Raw genomic sequence first — 20,452 nt, forward strand, 5'->3', positions numbered from 1 at the left:
GCGACCTCGTCGGGTAAGCACCCCCGGGTTCTCTGATTCTCTCTGTGCAGATCAGCCAACTCTGTTGTCTACTGGAAGCCAGATCATCGCCAGCTAGGAGCAGCCAGATTGCGTCGATCATTTGGCATCGTCTGTGGGAAACGCTTCAAAAAGCATTTTTTCACCAAGCATCCCAAATTCAGCTTCCATGGCATCTTCCAGCAACGCCAGACAGAACGCTGACATGAACATCTCCGGGGGGCAACTTCAAGTCCCAACAGTCTGCATTGGAAAGTTCACCGTACCTCTCTCTATGGACAGGGTCCCCACACTGAACTTGCCTCAAGTCACTGCACTGGTGAATGCCCCACTCCCTCTTACGGTGGGTGCAACCTTCGCCGAACCTTTTGTTGTTCCCCCGGCGGTCGGACAGACTCAACTTGACGACTTGGTACACTGCATGCGAGCTATGCAAGCTCAAATGCAGTAGATATAATATATAAAATACATATTATATATTTTATAAAATATATAATATTGAGTCGGGCCGGGCTGGGCTTTTTTGACAAATCCTGAGTCAGCCCGAAACACTGTTGGGCTTACTGTGTTAAGCCCGAGGTCAGGCCCGCGGGCCTAATTATATGACCAAGCCCGACTGGGGTGCGGGCCGGGCCGTCCGGCTACCCGGCCCATGAACAGGTCTACCGACGACACAACAAGTTAAGCCTCACTGCTAGAGCAAACGCCCTCCTCGCAGGGAGAGATCTCCCAGATCCCAAACCCTCTTGGGAGCCAGGTCTCGTCCCATGGCAGGAGGGAGAGACATGTTACTCCTCCCGCCTCGCAGCAAGTGAATAGGTCGGGAGACACCCAGCCCACTAGAGCCGCTTCACCTCGGCCTTCGCAGTTTGAAGTTCCACTTGCAAAAAACCAATTCGGGATCTTGGCCACGGACTCTAGGCAAGGCCCCTCAGTCCACAGTAGCCGCTACTAGTTGTCCGAGCAGCTCCCAGCCAGAATCGTGCCTAACAATACAGAGGCTAGTAGCACTAATGCAGAGCCAGTGAAGAAGCAGCAGAAGAGGCGTTGTAAGGCTCACCGAGCTGCAGTTCAAAGTCAGCCCGAACCGCCTAAAAGCAAAGAAGAGGCGAGCTCGGGAACTGTGAAGACCACTCCACTCCTCTCCGTGTCATCTCCTCTATCCCTCGAGCTCTTGGTTGTCCCAATGCCCAAAGATTTCAAGGTACCTCCCCTGGTCAAGTACAACAGGTCATTCGACCCAAATGACCATGTGGATTCTTTCCAATCAGAGATGCACCTAGTTGGGGCTGATGAACCCTTCATGTGTGTTGCTTTCTCCACAACCTTTAAGGGAGTAGCTCACACATGGTACAGAAACCTCGCGCCTGGGATAATTAAGAGTTGGGCACAGTTCATGTAGATCTTCACCTCGCACTTCATCACAAGCAAGAGGTGCCCGAGGTCCTAGGAAAGCCTCCTAAGCATAGTCTAGAGAAGGAGAATAAATCCAGAGCTATATCAAGCGTTTCAACGATGCATGCCTGCAGATCCCCGACTTAGATCCTGTTGTGAGACTTATAGCTGCAAAAAGAGGCATCACCCACAAAGAATTCAAGTGGCATGTGGTTGCCAACAAGCCTAAAGATGTCACTGAGTTTCTCAAGCTCGCTGACCAGTTCATCGGAACAGAAGAAGAGATGAACCAACCAGAAAAGAGGAAAAGAGAAGGTGAAACCTCAACCAACGGGGATAATAAGCGGAAGCCAAATCATTGCCAATTAGGAGCAGCCATATTGCATCACATCAACATACTTGAAAGATAGTGTGAATTTTGAAGTGGATTGTTCCCTGAGGTCACAATCACAAGCATTTATGGACATACTACTCTAGACATATCTACAACTTTTTAATAATCTTATGTTCTTATCAAATAATGCAATTGTGCTGGTAGAACAAATATATAGCCAAAATGGACTAGAACATTCAGTACAAGATTGTTACAAACTTACAAAGCATAACATTCAAAATGAATTAAACTGTAATAACCCAATCCTTCAATTGGTATTATGATACCTCTAGTACCTCATATGGTTACATAAGTGTTATTGGACCCTGGTTAGATATGGTTTAGTTAAATTGAAAATAAAAGTGTAACTTGTTTATGAAATGTTCACTGCACCAAAATGTGGGGTAGGGCATGTTAAACTTAGATCAATAACTAAGGATTGCAGTAACCAATAGGAATTCTAATGCTCTAGCTAGAAAAAAGAAAAGAAAAGAAAATCAGACCAAGAACATAGAAAATGGTAGAAACCAACTCAGTAGGGTCAAATTGCCAAATTGAACCAGCCTATTTTCTTCTTTATCCATTTCAATTATGAGCATCCTCATGCAATCTTGGTAGTACTGTGACTAGATATTGAACATGTTTTCTCTATTTTCTACTAGAATAGTCAAGCTATTAACCAGTCAACTGACTTAATGAAGTATTGTGATGCTAGACAGAAGTTCAGCCCCATTTATTAAAATAAGTCATGTGTGTACATTTAAACCTCTATTTCTACAAAGAAGTTGAAGCTGCAAGGCATGGAATGCCCCTTTCCTTCATGGCAATTATTTTTCTACAATATGTTTTTAATTTTTCATACTTTAATGATTATCATGTTAACCTCCCATGTGAAAAGCACGTGCCAACTTACTAGTGAGAATAAATAAGTGGAAAATTGAAATTCATGTGCTTGCATGCGGCAAAAACACCTTCAAGATGTCCGGTCATTGAAATGCCTATATATTTAGGGATGGCAACAAGGTGGGTTCAGGGAGAGTTTTGTAAATTCTAGATCCTACTCGCCCCTCTAAACCTCCCAACCCGTACCCACCCCAAAATCCGTAGCGGGTTAAAAGTGCAAAACCCTCCTTGCATTCAAGGATAGGAGCTGGTTGGGTAAAAATCTGCATCTAATTTCCTATTATTTCTTGTCATATATAAGCAATAAATAAGTAAAACAACACAAATAAATATCAAGATTTCTAATATTTGATTAATACATGTAAAAAACACATAAACTATCAATTATCATTCACATAAATTTAAAATATTATTAAACTCAACACCTAGTACATAAAGTTTATATGCTTTTCCAACAATATGTGAGTCGGGGAGGGTCGAGTTTAACCTAATACCGTACCCTACCTGTACCCATACAGGTTGTAGAGTTCCAAAACCCATAATTTAAGACAAAAAAAAGCCTCATTGGGGAGGGTAGAGGTGGGGGTACTCATCGGTAGGGGTGAGCAAGAAAAACTGAAAAACCGAACCAAACTGAACCAAAAAAAATTGATCAAAATTGAACCAAAAATATGGTTAACCAAACCGATGGGTTCAGTTTCGGTTTGATATTTTAAAAAAATAGAAAATACTGGTTCGGTTTCGGTTAACCAATATAGAAAATTGACGATTAACCGATACGATCAATATACATATATTTCTTTATAATTTATATATATTTATGTATATAATATATATTATATATATTATAAATTAATAAATATGCATTATATATATAAATATATATTTATAATATATAATATATTATTTATCATTTAAAATATAATATTATATATATTTTTTATTTTTATTATATACTTATATGTTTTTATAATATATATTATAAATATAAAAACCCAAAACAATGATGAACCGATTCAACGGTTAATCAAACTGATCAATTATTTAACTGATAGACTTCGATTTAATTTTAGTTATCAATTTTTCAAAAACCGGTAGGATCGATTAGATTTTAAAAGTTTTGAATGTCGGTTTTCCAGAAACCGATTAGACCGGTTCAGTTTAAAAAATAGGCTCACGCCCCTACCCACCGGATAGAGTAGAAATTGCGCCATCTCAACATATATTCTGTGTAAACAGGGTCGTTTTAATAAAATGGCTTTAGCCGTTAACGTAAAGTTCAGACTTCAGGGAAAGGGGAATCTGGAAGTGACACTGACACCCCATAGTATTAGGGATATTTTGGCATCTATCGTAATGTCGAAGCCCATAACAGAATTATAAAAGAAAGGGTAAAACAGTAAAACGGGAAAAAATCGAAATCGAAAGAAGGTCAAGGGTTTGCTTCCCTTCCCAGTTCTCACCAAAGATAATAAAACCACTTTTTTTTTTTATTATTATTATTACTAAAAAGTAAAGACCTTGTTTGGGAGGATCCAATTTAAAGAAGTAGGAAGCCGAAACCGTAACAAGGTACAAGGGAAGAAAGAAGAGACCCAGCAACGTCTCCGAAGTCCGAACCCCTCCACAGTCCACACCCCGCAAATCAAAATTCTTCTCAGCTTTTCCATTCTCAGCGTACTATCAAAACCAGGTCTCTCTCTCTCTCTCTCTCTCTCTCTCTCATCTGATATTAAGCGCTATTAACATTTCGAAGGTTTCTTAGTTTTTTCTTCTCCTCTGTGTGTCTGTGGAAAGGTTTAAAATTTCAAAATTTCTACCCTTTTCCTTCTGCTTGCGCTTTATTTTTGTTTTTCTTCGGAGATTCGATTCCTGAACATATATGTGTTCTTTTTTTGTTTAAAACTACATTGTTTTCTTAGTTCTTTCTGGAGAAATCTCAAGGGGACCTCTCTTTCTCTCCGATTTGTCTTTATCTCCTTCCTTGCTTTTATTTAGTTTGTATTCATTTACTTTTTTTTCCGTTTTCTTCTGAATCTTCTCCCATGCTCGTGCTGTGGTTGCCGGCCTGGGATCGCCTGGTGAAATTAGGGGAAACCAATGGCGAATCCATTAACATTTAATTTAATTTATTTTAAGGGGCTTTTTCTTGTTTTATGTATTACATATTTTTAAAAATTAAACATTTTTGGTTTTAGGCGGGAAAATGGCGGGCAAAGGTGGAAAAGGGCTTTTGGCGGGAAAAACGACAGCTGCCAACAAGGACAAAGATAAGAAGAAGCCAGTTTCACGTTCGTCCCGAGCCGGTCTCCAGGTAAACATCAGAAAGGAAACAATAACTCCATCGCCTGTATTGTCAGATTCACAGTACAATCGATGTTATTTGAACATATCCCTTTGGTTTCACTTTAAACCCTAGCGCTATTTGTTTCTTTACCTTCTACTTGTTTTACCCTGGAATCCTGAATATCCTCTAATTTTAATGTTATACGACATTATACCCAGGCTAATTTTTCTTTCTTTTTTTTTTTTTGCTCGGCAAACCAAAAAACTTACATTACTTACTTAGAGTCAGAGAGGTTACAAAGCTCCTCTAGGGAAGGATTAATGCAAAATAAATTTCTCGTCCAATCGGGAGGTACATCATGGAATTCCAGTTGACTGTTCTCAGACAATCTAGCCCCAGAAGCTAACTCATGTGCCATAGTATTCTCAGCTAGGAACATACAGAAAGATACACACAGCAAGAAAGGATTTCAAAAAGTGAACCTGTTCCCACATAGCCTGTTCCTCCCATTTCAATCTACCCTGCTTTGTGTGCATACTATTTACAATGTTTTGTGCATCTGTACGTATCACTAACTTACTCAACTCCAGTTGACGAACTTTGTGCATAGCATGGTTGATCGCCCACCATTCTGCATGTGTTGCTTTCCGAGCTTAACATTTACGTCCTACTGTTGTAACAAAGGAGTTGTGAGGAGATATGATAACATAGGCTGCAGAAGCTACAATATGATTTGCAAATGATCCATCAGTGAATATAACATAAGAATCATGATTTTGGTGTTGCATCCTATTTGTTTTGTTTGGTTGTGTGGACTGTTATCCAACATTGCTAGATATTGTTGGATCCATGGGTGAAGTGACAAGGGGTTGATGGATTCACTGCTGAATATTAGCTTGTTGCGCTTCTCCCAAATAAATCTTGCATATACTGCACACCTCTTCAGTAATTCTGCTTTTTCCGCCCTTGTTCCTTCTAATGTTTGTTGCCATTCATTGATTATAACCATTTTTGAATTTTCATTGAAATATTCTGGGTTAAAACCCACACCAGCTTGTAACCATATGGCGTGAGTGAAAGGGCATGCCACGAACAAATGGTATTCTGTTTCCTCATTCATTCCACACACCTCACATTCTTTCTCCTTCCTTAGTTTACTTCTCCATAATTATCTTTGGTTAGTAATCCACCCCTACACAGTTTCCATGGGAACAACTTGATTCTAATGTTTACATCAAGTTTCCAAATCCTTTTCCATACCTCGGAAAAAGGGGAACTCTGTCCATGTCCTCTTTGACTTTTATAAGCTTATTGCACTCTGTATTGTCCCCCTAGTGTTGGCTACCACAGTAGTTGGTCACTATTTTGCACTCGACTGGGTAACACACTTAGGATTGCTTCACATTCTTCCTTTTTAAACCATCTATCCACCAACTCTCTATTCCGAAGGCCTTGATCTGTTAACAAGTCTTTTACTTTTAGTTGTGGTCTTTGGAGTTGGTCCTCTGGTTTCCCTTTGGGTATGCCATCTGGTAGCAATGGTACCCATGGTTTTTCACATACCCATACATCTTTTCCATCTCCTATCTTCCAAATGAAGTTATCTTTTAGCTTCTCCTTAAATTTTAGGGTATCTCCACCAAAGTGAATGGTTCGAGGCCGGCTTGGCATCATACCATGTTATATTCTGCAAATATTTTGCCCGTATGGCTCGGGCCCACAATGTTTCTTTCTCATTCATCAATCTCCAAAGTTGTTTAAACAGTAAAGCTTGATTCCATTCTTCCATAGGCTTTAGTCGTAACCCACCCTCTTCCTTAGGACTGGTTATCTTTGCCCATGCCATAACAGTCAGTTTCCTTCCCCTTCTTCCATGCCACCAAAATAGTCGTTTCATCTCCATTTTCAATAAAACTTTTTTGGGTAGAAAACCTGTGGTCATTTGGTAAATAGGGAGAGCTTGAACCATTGCTTGCACCAATGTCGTGTGCCCTTCCTATGACAACAATCTTGATTGCCATGCTTCCACCCGACTTTCCACTTGTCCAAGGATTTCCTTGTATGCACCTATTCTTTTCTTTCCCACCCACAATCTTGCTCCCAGGTACTTATCATTAAAACTCATCCTCTCCAAGCCTATGAACTCTTGCATTGTTCTTTATTGTCTTTTTGGAATGTTAATACTAAACAATAATGCTGATTTTTGATAGTTAATTGACTGGCTCAAAACCGCAACAAATTGTTCTAGAACTGTTTTGAGCCTCTTTAGTTGATTCATTTCCGCTCTGCAGAATAGAAAACAATCATTTGCAAATAATAATTGAGATATGGGTGGAGCTCGTCGTGCAATCTTCACTCCTTGGATATGTTTTTGTTGTTCATTTTTCCAACCATGAGGATAATACCTACAATCCAATAAGAAATAAGTATGGTGATATAGGATTGTCTTAGTATAAACCTTTCTGTGGGGTGAACCTGCCTTCTACCTTGCCATTGATGACAATTGAGAAAGAGCTTATCGTGAGGCACTGCTCTATTAGCCGAAAGTTTGATGAGAAGCCCATTTGATCAATTACTTTCAACAAATGCCCCCATCCCATCCGATCATATGCCTTTGACATGTTTAGCTTAACAGCTAACCAGCCCTTCTTTCCCTTTTGTTGCCTCATTGTATGAATGATTTCATGGACTAAAATTACATTATTTGCAATTTGACATTCCTTAATAAATCTTGCTTGATTTGGGGAAATGATCTCTGGCAACACTTCTTTGAGACTAATTGCTAGCAACCAGGTTAGTTTTCCAATAGATTGTCAAAGCAAGACATTAAGAGGTTTTGAAGTCACATGGGGGGGGGGTCTCTAGGGTTTTATAAACCTTTGGAGTTATCTGAAGTCCTGACTGGCCTAATCTGGGTGATTTCAGGGTTGATAAGTTCTGCTATCTGTCTATTTGAGACAGATTTTGGTTTAGTATGAAGTGGGTTGCAATTGGTTCTCAACGAGCATAAACGCGTTTTTATTCCGACTGTTATTATGTTCTAAAGGGCATTTAGCATACTGATGAAATAGGGCACTTAGCATGTTTAATATGCAAATATTTATCCATGGGTTTCATTTGATTCTTGTTAAGAGGTTGCCATACAACTTTGGTTAAACAGGCTAGGTGGTTGATTTATCATCCCTAATGAGCATATTATATTTCAGAAATTCATCATCATTTATCAGCTACACGAATCCTGTTTTTCCATTCCATTCTGTTTAGTGCCATATCCATTGTCAAATATGAGCTCTTAAATCATTTCTTGCTACTTCAAAATCCATGTTCTTTTTTGTTTGAGCCTAGCCCTTCTAGCCCCTTCAATGTGCAACATATTGCCTTGTGGGTGCTGTAGATGGTCTTCTATATGTGTGTTCAAACTATCTTAGTCTACTTTCTCTCATTTTATCACCTATTGGAGCTATTCTTAGGTTCATTTGAATGACTCCATTTCTAACTTTATCCTTTCTTGTTTTTCCACTAACCCATCTCAGGATAATATTTCAGGAATTCTGGATCCGTATTCTTTATTTAATTATTATTAAATTAAACAAAATAAAAGAGTGAACTTATGCTTATTCTTATGCTATTCTAAATCATCATCCACATTTTCTCTGAATTAATTTTCTGTATTCATTATTTGTTATTTCTCTTCTTATTTGTGTGTATGTGTGTATTTTAAATTTTAATAGGTTCTAATTTGTTGATTTTCAATAAGTGGTCCATCTCAATATGTGACATATTGGCTGCTGATTTAAAGGTTTGCTTTTGTTAAGGCTTTTGAAATGAAAAATATGCATGGTATTCAATTCTACTTTAAGCCTAATGTTCCTTGCGTGGTGTGCCCATACATGACAAGTATATAGCTAGGTTGGATTAGTTTAAGCTATGCAATTGATAGGTTGGGTTGGTGTTTCAGTATGATTGTTGTTGGCTCTTGAGATGGTAATAGTATTGTTAGGGTAATTTCATAGTTCCAGCTATGATATATGAACCTTTTGGATGTAGAAGGTGATTTTTACAGACTATATATAATAGCTTTTTCCATTGGTGAGTATTGAAAGGAAATGAAGAGTAACATATCATGCATATTCTGAGGATATAAAAGAAGTTATTTTTTGCCAGTCATGTAAGGCATTTTACTGCACTCTAATTTTTAAGTCGCACTTCTACCTACTATTCCTAGGGGTTAATTGGTGATATTTTGCTTTAAACTTGGGACCTCCATAAATTAATGATATGAGACCATAATTTTGGTAATTTCCATGTGGCTTAAATTGGTTTAGTCAGTTTAGCTTGGTGGTGCACAACCAAGCATGCTTTACAACACTTATTGATTGTAGATTAAAAGATGAAAAATGTATATTGAAGCAGGACTAAAGTGGATTTTTGGCATGTGATAATTTACTCATGTGATGATGAATTGTTACCCTTTTCTGGTAAGGATGAATTTGATGCTTCAGTAGCAAATTTTAAGGAATGAAAGTTTTTTATTAGTAAAATGTAAGATCATCATCATCATCATCATCTTAGGAGCTATTTGGCAAGTCTTTCTAGGTAGATCTTTCAAGTTTCAACTGCCCAATAGACAGGAAGAGGCATTGAGCTTTTGGGGTCCTGTCTTTAAAGACAGACTGTTTGGTTTGTGTCATGGCAAGGTTCAAAATATCGATACACCCGTCGATAGCTTTTTTTTTTAATATTTTTTTTAGTTTTTTTTTTTTTCAAATCTGGTTCAGAGGGGCCAGTTTAAGGTCCGTCCACCCCCTGAACCAGACGAAACCCCGATATACCCTCTGTGGGGGTGTATCGGGAAGCTCCTGATACGATACATATCGATACTTTGAACCTTGCGTCATGGTCTACCAGGCAGTTAAAAACAACTGGAATGACTATTTTCAGCACAGAAAGACCAAAAGCTTCATTTGAAGCTTCCCAATTTTTGGCTTTTTCGGTCTTTCTGCATGCTCATCGTTAGGTCTTTTGGTTTACACAGTACCAAATGAAAAGACCATTTTTTGACTTTCTGTAGACCGAAAGACACACCGAAAAGATGCGCCAAGCACCACATTAGTCTTGTCCCAACTATATGGGGCTGGCTGTGTTTACCATTCTGTTCTGTTCAGTGTCAATATCCATTGTCAAATTATGAATGCTTAAATCATTTATTACAACTTCTGCCCCAGTCCTTTCTGGTGTGTTAGGTCTTCTAGTCTAGGGGCTGCAAATGGTATCTGATTGCCAGAATTCAAATTTGAATTCAATCCCATTAAGGATGATCCTAATTCAATCCATTTATAATTAGATCAAATATGGATCCACGTCCACCCCTATCTGATCCAATACCAATTTGGTTAGGTTTGAATATGTATACTCATTATATACATAAAATTTATATTGTATCTATTAGTAAAGATGGGTTGAATGTTGTGTACTTTTATTAAATTATCAAGGGTCAAATTTCATACAAGTAATTTTCAATTAATTTTGTTCATGAAATACAAAATCAAGGTAATTAGTTCATTTTATTGATAGCATGTAATATTTTAACCATTATTTAGTTTAATTTATTTATACTATTCAATGCCTGATTGGAATCTGATTTTGATTTGAATCTGACATAAACCCAATGGATAAGACCCAATTTGAATATAAACAAGTCAAATTTGGATCTACTATATCTGATTTTATTTGATTTGATTTGCTTACAGTCCTATTGTAGCCCCTTCAGCTTGTAGCAACAGATCACTTCTTCTAATGGGTGTTGTAGATGGTATTCTATGTATGTGATCAAACCAACTCAGTCTACTTTAGGGCTGTCAATTGGTTGTATCTGGGTTGGGATAGGGTCTCCCAGCCCTGAACCAGTTACTAATCTAGACAAAATGACCTAGAACTGTCCCAATTAATAATTGGGTCTGATCCGATAGACTTGATTATATATATATATATATATATATACATATATAATTATTTAAATAATAAATTAAAACTTGCTTTTTCATAATATAACCTTAATGAAAATTATCTTATATATTTTCTATCAAATGTGCCTTTTACATAAAAACTATAAGAAAACATGGAAACCTTTATATATTAATATTACTAACAAAATAATCAGTTCGAAACAAGCAAGAACCAGAATCTACGCATTGACAGCCCTAGTTTACTTTCTCTTATTTATCACCTATTGGAGCTACTCCTAGATAATGTATAATAGAAAAATATGTTCCTCGTCCCAATTGATGGCAGAAGTGTGTATGGTGGAACACCATGTTTCTTTTTTTTTCTTTTTTTTAACCAGGGGGCTGGTTGGGTAGCTAATATACATGTTAAGAAGTTATCTTAGCTAGGGAGTTCTAGGTAATTGGCCCATTTCATTTTATGAAACTTTAAGGGGGATGGTGAATTTATTCTATTAGACAATGATATGTTTTTTTTTTGAAATAGTAAGGTATTCTATTAACGTTTAAAAAGAAAGAGCAGAATGTACAATATGTGCATCCATATTATTAGACAATAATATGATAGTGGTACTTATAAAAAAAAATGATGGTGGTGGAGTTGTTGAGGTGAATAGCTGATGAAGGGTAGAGTTGTCCTGACCTGACCTGACCTGACCCAATTATATAGTGTCTGGGTCTGCATTATGTCTCCTGATTATAATTGGGTCGGGTTCAGTTTTGGTCATTCCAAAATGATTAAAACTTATGGACTCCAATTTGGACTAGGAAACTGACTCAAATCAACTTCTAATTGCTTTAAAACTAAGACAAATTGATAGGGACACTTAAATAAGGATTCTAGCTCCTAAACAACTCCAAAACACATTACTTATCCTACTAAAACCAAATTAGTTTAAGGAAACCAGAAATTACTAAAAATAGCAAGTCATGCTTTTAGTATTAATAGTAATTACATGAATACTATAAATAGTAAGTCCAAAAATTGCCATAAATTACATGAGCATCTAACAGAATTCATGGAAACACAGAGACGACCAGAGCCACAATCCACTAAGACCACATTCAACAATCACCCAAGAGAAGTCAAATGCTACAGATGCAAATATGGATTCAAGGAAAAATCCATTGTGAAGCAAATAAGTTTTCCAATTCTTGTACTAATTTCAGAATTTTTGGGCGACAGGGATGTTGGTATTTATTAGTGTTTAAAATTTATTTACTGGTTGTAGCCTTGTAGGCATCTTCAGAATAAGGTTCCAAGTCTTCTAGAAATTTACTGTCATTAGTAAAAAGGCAAACTATTATTTATGGCAACTTTTGCACTTACTATTTAAAATATTCATGTAATTCCTATTAATACTAAAAAGCATGGTTCACTAGTTTTTGTAATTTCTAGTTTCCTTAAACCAAGTTTTAGTATTTCCTGAGTAGGGGTGCAACTTAGGCAACCCGACTTGCAGCCCTCATAAACTATATTTCCTGACATCTTGGTGAATGAATGAAAGATGTTCTATTCTGAAGTCTACTTGATATTAAAGAAAAAAGAAAATTGATGTTCTGTAATATATAAATCCAGTCACTGAATGGATGGAGTTCGTAACTTGTTTCTTTTTTGTAGTTTTACCAACATATCTGTGGTTGCACATGCATCTAATTTGCTTCAATGTCTTACTTCTCACTTGAGCTAAATTCATGCTTGAGCATATTTGATTGGTTAACACTTGTGCACTGGAATCTTATGCGTGTATTATGCTGTTGTTTTGGAGGGGGGGGTGTTGATTGGCACTGTTTGTTTTATCCTTTGTTTACGAGGGAGTCTAGTTTCCAGTAGGCCGAATTCATCGCCATTTGAAGTCAAGGATTGCAGCTAATGGACGTGTGGGGGCCACGGCAGCTGTCTACTCTGCAGCAATCCTTGAATACCTGACAGCAGAAGTATTGGAGCTCGCAGGAAATGCGAGTAAAGATCTTAAGGTGAAGCGTATCACTCCAAGGCATCTTCAGCTGGCCATTAGAGGGGATGAGGAGCTGGACACATTGATCAAGGGCACAATTGCAGGAGGTGGTGTGATCCCTCACATCCACAAGTCCCTCATCAACAAGTCATCCAAGGATTGAAATCTTGTTGGGTTCTTCTGTATTCTAATTCCTTTACTGAACCATGGTTTATGATGTATGCTTGTATGTTGATGGGGTTGGATGGACCTTGCTCATTGTTAATTTAGTGTTTGTGCATGTCTCTATTGGCTAGAATCTAGTGAGGGTCCTCAACTGTACTTTAATTTTAGTTTTACCGGTAAATTCTAATTTGAACTAATGGATTGTTTAATTAGGGAATGGGAGAATTTATTTGTTATATGGTTTTCCCATTTGCTATTGATGTATTGGGTGGGTTATGCATTTGATACGATAATAGCTAGTTATTTTTTCATTTCTGCTCAAGTTGACAGGAAAAGTTCAGTCTTTTAGAGAAGAGAGAAATATGGTGGGTTTGGGAGAACTGAGAAGGAAGGAGTGTCAAATAGGTTAGTGTAGGGGTGAACTGAATCGAATTTCTTATTTGCTTGTTTTGGTCAGAAATCTTTTTTTTTTTGTTAATTGAATTTTCAAATGTGAAAACCGAAGCCGATAGTTGAAATTCCCATAAACAAAAAATTCAATTTTAACCAAATGGTGGTCAACTGCTCATCCTTAGTGAGTGGACTTGATTTGGGACATAAAGGCTCAAAGCATCGGTGTCACAAGTTTTAAGAGATATAACACATTATGAATTTTGACCAATCAAAACACATTATGAATTTTGATAAATAACACCTTATTCGTTATTACATTTGTGATTCCAGTCTATTGGTCAGGATATCATATCTTTTCCATATCGTTGAACCCAGTTAAGATATATGTAAATACGGTTGGTATAAACACTAAACATAACGCACGCTGGCTTTCATGATTAAGAATAACACTAACCATACGAGAAATATATATTTTGAATTTATGTAAGCTATGAAGGATTGGGATGTAGCATTAAAGTAAAATATGCATGTATGCCTTAACGGTGCCAATATAAATTTCATTACTATCTGAAGAAAATATTTAATTTTAATTTTTAAAAAGTTATTTTTAAAGCATTTATTCATAAAAGGTGGATTAGAAGTTAAAATTTTGTTCATTTTTTTTAAACTAGTTGTTATGAGGTATAGTAGCAAGAACTCATTTCTCTCGTAGGGGTGGCTTAGGTTTAACTCTGTTTACCAACTTATATCTATCGTAAAAATAATACATGCAGTCATGCACAATTGCACATATGCAAGGCAGGGTCAGGCCTAAAGCTGAGGCTCGACACTGAAATTTTTGGGTTTTATGTGAGCCTGGGCCTAGACGGTAAACCTAGGCTATACTTGGAAATTCTTGGGCTGGGCTAAAAATGATCACCCCTACCCTAGTAATTGGTATCGATATAAATGAAACTAGTTAATGGGGGTGTGAGTGGAATGGAACCACCTATAGGTGTGGGCAAGATAAACGTGGATGCTGAAATGAGACTTGACTTTGCTTCAATTGGGCTCACTGCTAGAGATTATTTGGGTTGTTTCGTATACCTTTTTGTGGTCTAGTGCAAATTGGAACTAGAGTTTTTTATTTTTTTGGTCAAGGGCTTTCTTTTGCCTGACATATACGTGCACCCATGTGTACGCGTCAGCATTTCAAATTAGGACTGTTCATAAGAATGCCCAATCTGACCAAACCGACCAATCTGGATCAATTCAACCCGAGTCGGACGGGTTTTCATCAGTATTGGTCGGTTTCGGGTTGGGCAAATATATAAATCGATATATTGGATCGGTTTTGGTTTTCTTGTGTGAAAACCGAAACCAATCCAACCCGAACCGAACTAGTCTTCTACTAGTTTGGTAGTTCCTAGTTTGAGTAGTTTCTTACTTAACTATAACTAGTCTTCTACTAGCCCATTAGGCAATTACAATTAAAATAGGCAATCTATCATAGTTTCTAACTTTCTATAATCTTTTACACCAAATAGGCAACCCATTAAGCAATTACGATTAGAATTCAATTAGGTGTCCTTTTGTACATGAGCAAAACCGAAACCGATTCAAACAGACCAAGTCGGTTTAGCTTATCAGTGGGTTGGTTTCGATTTCCACCTCAGGTAACCAGACCAGGTCGGGTCGGTTGGGAAAACCCCAATAAACCGACCCAACCTGACCCGTGAACACCTCTAATTTCAAACCCAGTCGAACCGGACACAAAAGGAATAACTTTTTTCAGGGGATTTCATTCGAACTCCATTTCATTTCCTCCTCTCCTTCAAGCCCTAATAATGTGAAATCCACCGGCCGACGAGAAATCCGGCAGTAAGCAAAATATATATACTCTCACTCTCACGAATTTCCTCTTCTTTCAACCTCCACAATAAGTTTTTGCATCACAGTTTCTACAATAAGTTTTAGAGTCAACTTGTGTTGGTTATGATGATGGATCGACTGAATTTTTACTTGCTTCAAGTTGGTGGGTCAGATTTTGGTGGTTTTATAGGCATAGGGGTATTTTCTGGCAGTGGTCTTACAGGTTCTACAACTGGGGCTGGTTCATCTGATAATGTAATCGTTGTTTGCTGTATCATCAGGCTTTACAGCCTCGTGTGGAGGATCTGCTAGCAGGTGTGTCAGTTTCGGCTGGCTTCTCAGTTGCTATTTCAACGTTGACGGCATCTGCTGCTGTTGCCTCTGCAGAGGTAGGTGCTTCAACCTCTGGTATCCGTTTTAGTCTTTCAGAGGTGCTACAGGCAGCTGGAACTCAGAGAAACATTCCATTTTCCTAATTTCCGTTTTCTGTGGTTGATTTTACAACTCTATTTAAATGTGCAACACCAAAATGCACCCTCTTCCTTTCTTGTATATTTCCTTTCATTCAGGGCAAAAATCACGTCCTTTTATATTCTGCCTTCTGGTTGGTTGTACTGAAGAAGAAGGGAAGAAGGGGAATTCTTACCACCAGAATTCTTTCTGCCGCCAGTGGCTACCACGTTCATGGATGCCGGTGGGTGGTGAGTGGCCGGTGGGATGCTTCTTTGTGTTAGGTTTCGGAGGAGAGGAAGAAACAGGAGGGAGTTCTAATGAAATCCGTTGAAAATAGGCACGGTATTCGAAAATCCGAATTTGAATCCGAGATTCAGTATAATTGAATTAATAATTTGATTGAATATTTGGTCAAATTCGGATAACATTGATCCAATCCAATAAATATCCAAACCGATTATATAATATAATATAATATAAAATAAAGCTTAAAACAAGAAAATGAGAAATGAGTTCTTTTGAGTTTGAAGTTTGAACCTTACCTCTCTCTTTGAAGTTTCAACTTTCAAAACCCTAAAACCCTAACCCTCCGTCACTCATTTCGTTGTCGTTGGATGCCACCCAAGCAACCACCATTAGTCCATCACTGGTCACCGCCCCTCATCGTTCAAGCAACCACCAGCCCTTCTTCGGATGCCGTTGTCATTCATCTAGTCATCTTTCCTCTCACCTTTATCTCTCTTCTCTCAGAGTCTCAGTGAGACAATGACCCACCGCCCAAGCAACCACCATCATTGATGGCAACGCCAGTGATAGTGGTCAACCACCGATCATTGGTCATAGCTCAAGCTCAAAGTGTCGTCTCCTTTGTTACTGCTCAAGCTCAGGCAACCCTCAACTGTCAAGCATCACAAGTCTTGTGCTGTAGCCCACGACTGTTGTCGGGAACCCATCGCATTCGCATCGCCAGGAACCCACGCCGTCACACACTCACACTTGGCCCACTACCGGGAACCCACGCCTACTGTCGTTAATCCCCTGCTTCTTTTCTCAAGGTAATTAGATTTTCATAGATTCAATAGATTACAGATTGGTTTATTTATTTATTTATGAGCTAGATTTTTCAGCTCATTTTCGTATACTAAATTTCTAATGAGATAGAATAGATTACAAAATTTCTGATAGTGATTTAGATGATTTATTGGTTTTTTGGTTTTTGGTTATGAGCTAGATTTTTCAGATTTTTCCCCTTCTTTGCAATCAATATCGATTTTTTAGCCAATTGGTCGAATTTGAATCAAATCGAATATTTGATTTAATAATCAAAATTGAATTCGAATTGATGGATTTGATATCCATCGGATATTGAATTGAATTCGAATATTAGTATTTATAATCGATTTCAAATTCGAATCTATCTTGATTCGATTCAAATTCGATCCGTTTACAGGCCTATTTGAAAGAAATCATTATAATTTTTTTTTGTCTTTTTGTGGGTGGTTCAACTGTGCTTCTTCAGCTAACGGTTGAACACCCGTTAAGTTATCAAAGTTTTGAAATACTAACATGTAACATTTTTATTGGTGGGTTCACGCGTCCAATGCACTCATGGGTGCACAAAACACAAACTCAATAATGAGGAACCGTGTTGAAGGCTTATATGAGTTCACATCTGTGCCCCATAGAGCACGCCCCAGAAATGCTCCACATGCACATCTCAGCATGCATTGGAAACATCTTCTGTACTTTGTCATTGGGAGATGTTCCTAATACACAGTTGGGATTAGACCTGTTCATGGGCCAGGTTTTGCCTCTACATTAATAGAATATGCTCAAGCCCGAGCCTGAGCTCAGCTTGACCATCAAGCCTAAGTCTTGAGCCCAAGTCTAACCAAAAATTTGGAAAAAAGATTTTTTTTTTCTTTTTTATTCAATTAAAAACTATTTTATTTATACCCCAAAAATGCCCCACATGCACATCTCAGCATGCATTGGGAACATCTCCCGTACTTGTCATTGGAAGATGTTCCTAATACATGGTTGGGATTAGACCTGTTCATGGGCCAAGTTTTGCCTCTACATTAATAGAATATGCTTAAGCTTGAGTCTGAGATTGGTCCCACTATCGAGCCTAGGTCTTGAGCCCGATCCCTACCAGAAATTTGGAAAAAAGATTTTTTTTTCCTTTTTATTCAATTAAAAACTATTTTATTTATATTAAAAGACTTCAAAACCTAAAAAAATAATGAAGATTTCACTATTATTTGAAAAAGAGATAAGAATAATAAAGAATATATATATTTATTATATAAAACATTATCAAATCGAGCTTAGATTTAGGCAGGCTTTTCTAAAAAAATGTTCAAGCCCGATCCAAAAAATCAGGCCACCTGCATGCTTAAAATTTTATCTAAACCCAACTTAGATCAGACTCGAACTACCCGACCCAGATGTGAATTCGCTCATGAGGTTATAGCCGACTGCAGAAGTCTACTTTTTTTTTTGGCCTTGTGTCAATCTTGGTTAAACATGTACCATGACAAGCTAATGCTGCTTCTCATGCTATAGCCCATCTTGGTTTGACTATTATCTCTGCTTTTATTTGGTGTTTTATTCTGGATTTCCTTCATTCTATTATTATATGTACCAGACTCTTTAACTGGGAATTGATGAATGAATTTGACTTGGGATTTCATTCTATTATTATTATTGTATCAGACATTTAGACTCGTCCGATATATATTGATATTCTAAGCCTTGAGGAGGGTACAGTAATCAACATTTAGAGACATCAGAGTTTTTAGTTATGATAAAATTTTACCAAGGCTCAACACTTAGCCCTACTTTATTTACATCAGTTATGAAAATCCGGTGGAGGTCCCATGGTGCTGAATGTTGGTTGCTGGTGAGTGGTGACATCGTTTTGATCGATCAAATCAGAGAAAGATTAAATGCTGGCCCCAGCCATTTGGCGTGTGTTCATAATATTTTGGGTTAAATTTAAGAATTACTTTACATAAGAATCTAAAGAAATAACAAGAGTAGAATACAGGGCTCCTTTCATAAGTTTTTGGAGTTTATTGCTTGAGCTCAAAATAATGGGGGATGAAATTTAGGGATGGGTACCTGTTTGGTTTTCGCCAAACAAAGAGAAAAGCCAAGAGACGACTTGAATGCTATTGTATCTTGTTTTACAGGGTGGAATCTATCTATAAATAGATGAAATTTTTGAAATGCATGAAGGAGGAATGGAGAGGAATTTTGTCCACAACAAGAAATGCAGGTAAACTACCTTACTAAACGTTCATCGGTTCATCCTTGTGAAATGACAAACTTTTGCCTGCCTTAGCCCCAAGGAATGAGTAACAAGTTGTTCCACTCGGACAAAAAAAACTCATCTCCATTGTTTTTTCTTTCTTATTGAATTCTGGAAGCTTTCCGGAAGAGAGCAGTTGTAAAGCAACATTTATCAATCTCTGCAAGATCCTTAGTTATCATCTCAAAGGTTTAATAAGGGCTCGATTGGAATGCCTCCAGTCAATTAATCAAGTATCCAATTAAGACAACAGTTGCAGTGGTAATCGATTAAGGGTGGCAAGGAGACGCATCAGAACTCAAGAAGATCAAATTAGTTCAGTCATTTACGCAGGTCGCAGAGAAAGCACAGCATGGATAATGGATTGGGATCCCGGATCTCTAATTCATCAAAAAGTCTTCCTACCCATTCCCTTTGGGTGGTTTACATAAACGAGCCGGTGGTCATCTATGATACTGGTATTATGGGAGTTTCAGTTATGTCCAATCTTACAGAACTCCATCATTATATTTTATTATTCAAAATATGTTATTAACGCAGCTATGGCTTCATTTTTTCGCCCCTTTCACGAAGCTTTTATGTCAGTACCAGGGTGCTCACGGTTCGGTTGGCCCTATTTTTCCAATTGAACTGGGGTTATCGGTTTTTGGAAAATTGGTAATTAAAATCAAACTGAAGTTAATCGGTTAACTGATTGATCGATTTAGATAATTGTTGATTTTTGATTTTTTATATTTATAATATATATTATAAAAATATATAAATATATAATAAAAAATTAGAAATATATAATATTATATTTTAAATAATAATGCATATTTATTAATCTATAATATATAAAAAATAAAAAATATATTTTATATACATAAAATATATAAAAATATATGTATGCCAGTTGATTCTATTAATCATTTGTTTTCTATATTGATTAATTGAAACTGAACTGATGCTTTCGATTTTTTAAAAATACCGAGCCAAAATCAAACCAATCAATTCGATTAACTGAATTTTTGGTTTGATTTCGATAGATTTTCCAAATTTTCTTACTCACCCCTAGTCAGTACATATTACCCCATGAGGAGGTTGAAAAGTTGATTGCATCCTCCCTAGAGTTTCTTTGATATTGCTGATAAGGATATGGAGCAGGTGAATAATCTTTTGACTTGAAATGCGTCTAGGGTTCAATGTACATTAATTAAGTGATGAGCGGATATTTTTGTGACTTCAACCGTCAGAAGAATGCATTGTTAATTTGGTTGATATCAGGAGGTCCGGGACAGTGGAAATGGGCTAAAAGGATGAACTTACATTTGCTGGGTTGAAACATCTTTTAATGGG

General features: G+C 37.3%; 1 protein-coding gene and 1 long non-coding RNA gene across 3 annotated transcripts; both read left to right on the forward strand.

Moving 5' to 3' along the window:
• Positions 1–3,945: 3,945 nt before the first annotated feature.
• LOC148879060 (putative histone H2A variant 3) lies at positions 3,946–13,337 on the forward strand. Its single transcript, XM_088960449.1, has 3 exons — positions 3,946–4,382; positions 4,888–5,003; positions 12,803–13,337. The coding sequence occupies exons 2-3, from the start codon at positions 4,896–4,898 to the stop codon at positions 13,097–13,099; spliced, it is 405 nt and encodes a 134-aa protein (XP_088816575.1). The 5' UTR covers positions 3,946–4,382; positions 4,888–4,895; the 3' UTR covers positions 13,100–13,337.
• A 1,908-nt stretch (positions 13,338–15,245) lies between these two features.
• Positions 15,246–19,650, forward strand: LOC148879061 (uncharacterized). 2 transcript variants are annotated; one of them, XR_016105453.1, is made up of 4 exons: positions 15,277–15,354; positions 15,627–15,734; positions 18,996–19,081; positions 19,233–19,650. It is a non-coding gene; the product is annotated as an uncharacterized LOC148879061 (long non-coding RNA). The 2 variants fall into 2 exon arrangements; XR_016105452.1 differs by lacking the exons at positions 18,996–19,081; positions 19,233–19,650 and having other exon boundaries at positions 15,246–15,354; positions 15,627–15,922.
• Positions 19,651–20,452: the final 802 nt, after the last annotated feature.

The sequence above is a fragment of the Nelumbo lutea genome, chromosome 1 (assembly GCF_056320005.1).
Source record: "Nelumbo lutea isolate HS-2025 chromosome 1, American lotus-T2T, whole genome shotgun sequence".
NCBI classification, from domain to species: domain Eukaryota; kingdom Viridiplantae; phylum Streptophyta; class Magnoliopsida; order Proteales; family Nelumbonaceae; genus Nelumbo; species Nelumbo lutea.

Coding starts and splice junctions, on each gene's coding strand:
- LOC148879060 (XM_088960449.1), top strand. CDS start 4,896: ATGGCGGGCAAAGGTGGAAAAGGGCTTTTGGCGGGAAAAACGACAGCT. Junction 5,004..12,802: donor CGTCCCGAGCCGGTCTCCAG/GTAAACATCAGA, acceptor GAGGGAGTCTAG/TTTCCAGTAGGCCGAATTCA.